The 4,476-nt window shown below is 46.6% G+C and overlaps 1 protein-coding gene across 1 annotated transcript in view; it reads right to left on the bottom strand.

Moving 5' to 3' along the window:
• Window positions 1-3,552, bottom strand: part of ptpn1 (protein tyrosine phosphatase non-receptor type 1) — an 18,198-nt gene extending 14,646 nt beyond the window's left edge. The window contains exons 1-2 of the mRNA XM_063207833.1: window positions 3,317-3,552; window positions 1,255-1,345 (exon numbers count right to left, since the gene is read on the bottom strand). Coding sequence (XP_063063903.1) covers window positions 1,255-1,345; window positions 3,317-3,373 — 148 coding nt within the window. The 5' untranslated portion in view covers window positions 3,374-3,552. The remainder of the gene's footprint in view (window positions 1-1,254; window positions 1,346-3,316) is intronic.
• Window positions 3,553-4,476: the final 924 nt, after the last annotated feature.

Here is a 4,476-nt window from a genome sequence, read left to right on the forward strand (position 1 = left end):
TCTCGAATGCAACAAAGCTTTCCAAATATTAACATCGTCTGTGCAAAATAGAAAATAATTAAGGAGAAAAGTGCACAGTAATTCAAGCATTATTATATCGGTTTTGATAGGTCAAAAATCCGATACCGATATTGACCGATATTACATTTTATGCTATTATCGGGCCGATAATATCTGTGGGCCGATATTATCGGACATCTCTAATTATAATTGACATTTTCAATACAATTAAGTTACAGTGCATTGAGGTCGGAAAGTTTGGACACTGGAAGTGACGGACTAGCATAACATTTGCTCGCCAGAATATGGCTTGGCTAAAGGCTACTGCTACACAGCTTCTCATGCTTGTGTTTACATTTCATTCGTCCCAAATGTTAACTATGGGTGCGTTCCAATATGCAACCTTGCATCCTCCACTTGTGCTTGTGGCCTCGTACCAGGAAGTCATACGTCGTGATGACATCACTGACAACAGCATTATATTTCAATATCTCATAAAAGCTCAATTGTAAAATCATTTTCTCAAAATATGGCTTGGCTAAAGGCTACTGTTACACAGCTTCTCATGCTTGTATTGACGTTCCCTTCGTCCAAAATGGTGACTATGTCCCACACAATACTCATGTTCACCTGAAGAGCTTGGTCATCTCAACATGAACAACATCACAGAAATAAGCGAATGTTGACCAAACTCTTCTACTGAACTGAACGCTGCATGTCTTCCGTTAACAACAGAATTAACACAAACTGATCAACAGCAGTGCATGGCATTGGGACAGGGGCTGACATCTGTGTGTGTGTGTGTGTGTGTGTGTGTGTGTGTGTGTGTGTGTGTGTGTGTGTGTGTGTGTGTGTGTGTGTGTCTACATGGGCTGACGTCTCGGTAGCGGTGTGTGTGTGTGTGTGTGTGTGTGTGTGTGTGTCTTCTACATGGGCTGATGTCTCTGTATCTGTATCTGTATGTGTGTGTGTGTGTGTGTGTGTGTGTCTACATGGGCTGACGTCTCGGTAGCGGTGTGTGTGTGTGTGTGTGTGTGTGTGTGTGTGTCTCTACATGGGCTGACGTCTCGGTAGCGGTGTGTGTGTGTGTGTGTGTGTGTGTGTGTGTGTGTGTGTGTGTGTGTGTGTGTGTGTGTGTGTGTGTGTGTGTCTACATGGGCTGACGTCTCGGTAGCGGTGTGTGTGTGTGTGTGTGTGTGTGTGTGTGTGTGTGTGTGTGTGTGTGTGTGTGTGTGTGTGTGTGTGTGTCTCTACATGGGCTGACGTCTCGGTAGCGGTTCCTGCTCTTGTTTTCAGGGTGTTTGGCCACTCGGCACGGCAGGTCACTGGACTGCTGACGGATCTCCTGAAACACACACACACACACACATGCATGCACACACACATGCGCACACACACACACACACACAGAATATGTCAGACAAAGTATGTAAACTCATGCATGTTCTTACTGCACTGTGTGTGTGTAGGTGTGCGTGTGTGTGTGTGTGTGTGTGTAGGTGAATTTTGTCAATGTCGTATACCATGTCTATGTATGTTTAGTTTCACTGCACATTGGAGACTGGTCAAAAGCAATTTCAATCTTCTGTGCTAATCCTGTTACATTATTACAATAAAGTACACGTTGACTTTGATTACATTACATTACACTTCGCTGGCGTTTTAATACACACACACACACACACACACAGAGAGAGGGGGGGGCATTCTCTGCATTCTGAGACTAGAGATGAGCACTCTGATCTCAAAGCCAACACATTACGTGTGTGTGTGTGTGTTAGTGTGCGCGCGCAACTGCCTGAGTTTCTATGTGCAGCTATCTGTGACTTACTGAGTGTGTGTGCGTGTGTGCGCGCGATGCGCGCGCAACTGCCTGAGTTTGTATGTGCAGTTATCTGTGACTTGGTGTGTGTGTGTGTGTGTGTGTGTGTGTGTGCACGTACGACTGCCTGAGTTTGTATGTGCAGCTATCTGTGACTTACTCTGTGTGTGTGAGCATGCGTGTGTGTGTGTGTGTGTGTGTGTGTGTGTGTGTGTGTGTGTGTGTGTGTGTGTGTGTGTGTGAGTGGCCAGTATATTTGCATGAGGCGTGTGGGTGAGGAAGTGGAGAAAGCTTCTTCTCATCATCTCCGGCTGACACTGTGTGTGTGTGTGTGTGTGTGTGTGTGTGTGTGTGTGTGTGTGTGTGTTTAAGAGGAGAGGGAGGTCCTTCCCATCATCACACGTACACACACACACACACAGCAACCAACATATTAACATACAATCTCACTCTCCTAGCTCCACACAAACACACACACACACACACACAATCTCACTCTCCTAGACCCCCCCCCCCCCACACACACACAGCCACTTGGTTAACTTGGTGAGTATCACTGACATCAACACTGACTGAAAAACACACAAAAACACACACAAACACACAGAGTAGCACACTCTCTCTCTCTCTCTCTCTCTCTCTCTCTCTCTCTCTCTCTCTCTGACAGCTACACATGTGTAACTAACTAGAACTATTCATGCTCAGTTTAAACTCGTGACTGTTTGAAGCCTTATGAAGTTCATTTACACACAATAACAACAGCTAACCAACTGCAGGACTGAGCTAAGAAACTTCTGAGAGAGTGAGGGTGTGTGTGTGTGTGAGAGAGAGAGAGAGAGAGAGAGAGAGAGAGAGAGAGAGAGAGAGAGAGAGAGATGGGCTGCCTGTATGTTTTGACGTGTGCTAGCAAATTTCTAGAGCTACTTCCAAGAAACGTGATGGGTGGAAGTGTGTGTGTGTGCGTGTGTGTCAGTGTGTGTTTGTGTGTGAGTGACAGCCATAGCGTACAGGACAAACTTTGCTGCCTGATTTCCGCGTAGAGCTCTACAGCTACACGAACACACACACAACTAACTCTTGACTCGTACTATCAGCGAGAATAGCCATCGAGGGCCAAACCTCCCACACACACACACACAACACACAGCCTCCATTCTCCATAGTTCCTGCTTGTCTTCACGGCTGACAATGCTACTAGCTAGCCTGCCTGAGACAGAACTAGCATCTCTCTTTTCAACGTCGTTGCTGGAGTTACTGTTACCCAACTGACAAAGACAGTTACAATGTAGCCGACTATTTTGGTAGGCTACACGTCAATAAATCGACGCGGTGTTCACTACTAAATACGTTGGACGTGCCCTGGCCACAGCGCAGCGATTGAGTGACATTGCTGCCGGGTGGCGTGAAAGTTGTTAGCCAAGTTACCTTCGTATCGTACACCTCCTTACTTCAACTGTAACCTACCGTAGAGTAGACCTATCCTGCTCAACCTACCTGGTAAATGGCGTTCCAACTCCCCGATTCATCGATTTCTCGAAACTCGGCTTCCATTGCCGTGGTAAATGCGACCTTTAAGCGCGAAGCTCTGTCGGTTTCCGTCTGATGAGCTTCCAGGTCGTCAACTTTAAAACCCGGTGAACAAAAAGACGGTAAGAAATACTTAAATTTTCCAGTCTATGGTTTTAATGTTACTGTTGTCTCTTGGCCCGTTCTTACCGGAAACACGCTGCATGCTCCGCCCACCGCATCACTACTATCCCTCGTTGGCTACGAGCCCGCCCTAATGCGTGGGTCAACCAATCACAAGGTGAAAATTGCGAGCAGCTGGCTAATCGACCAATCAACGCGCGGGAGAAGCGTAGGCGATGAGATAGCCTTGAACAAGTAGGAGTTGAATGTTCCGGTTGGCTTGTTGAAGGCAGCAAATGCCACCACAAGGAAGATTCAGATTGCTGTTCGTCTTGCCGTTTCTGAAAACTTAACTGAATTCTATTATTCAATTGCTTTATTCAGACTGCAAACTTTGTGAGACAGAAAACCATGGCGGTTTGTTTGGGGGAGAGAGGGGCGAGGTTGGGGTGGTTGAAAGCTAAGCTACCTGATATCGCGGAAATAAGTTGCTACTGCTAGCACACGTGAAGTGTCTGCCCAGGTGGGATGAGAACACTGACATTAGTTCTAAAACCCGTATTGGGTTGTTTTTAGACAAAAGAACTTACAAAACTAATCTGTTGACGCTATCCCGTGCTAACGTTTGGGTAACTAGCAATGGCTCGTATCCAAGCCCTGACCTCGTCGTTTACTAATAGTGTAGCTCCAGGCCTACTAGGTGTCGGAACGGGACACGCCCGAGAGAGTAGAGAGACTTACTTAAAGAATCTCGCCCTGGTGCTCTGTCGGGGGTTAGCGATTGGGGATATCTCCTGATGGAGACATAGCTGTAAGCTGTAGAACTAGACTCTACCCCTAGGCCTCGAAACGGTGTCTGATGTGACCCATTAGTTCTACTGTCTGCGACCACAGTTAAGCTACGATGCCTCCTTCCAAACACATTCCCTCCTTCCCTGCCAACAAAAAAAGTTTAGTTTTAGCAGCAAAGTTATGGGTATGTGGTGCGCTCCCTCTTTGGATGGAAAGATGTTGAACTTGGAACA

The sequence above is a fragment of the Engraulis encrasicolus genome, chromosome 10 (genome assembly GCF_034702125.1).
Source record: "Engraulis encrasicolus isolate BLACKSEA-1 chromosome 10, IST_EnEncr_1.0, whole genome shotgun sequence".
In the NCBI taxonomy this organism is placed as follows: Eukaryota; Metazoa; Chordata; class Actinopteri; order Clupeiformes; family Engraulidae; genus Engraulis; species Engraulis encrasicolus.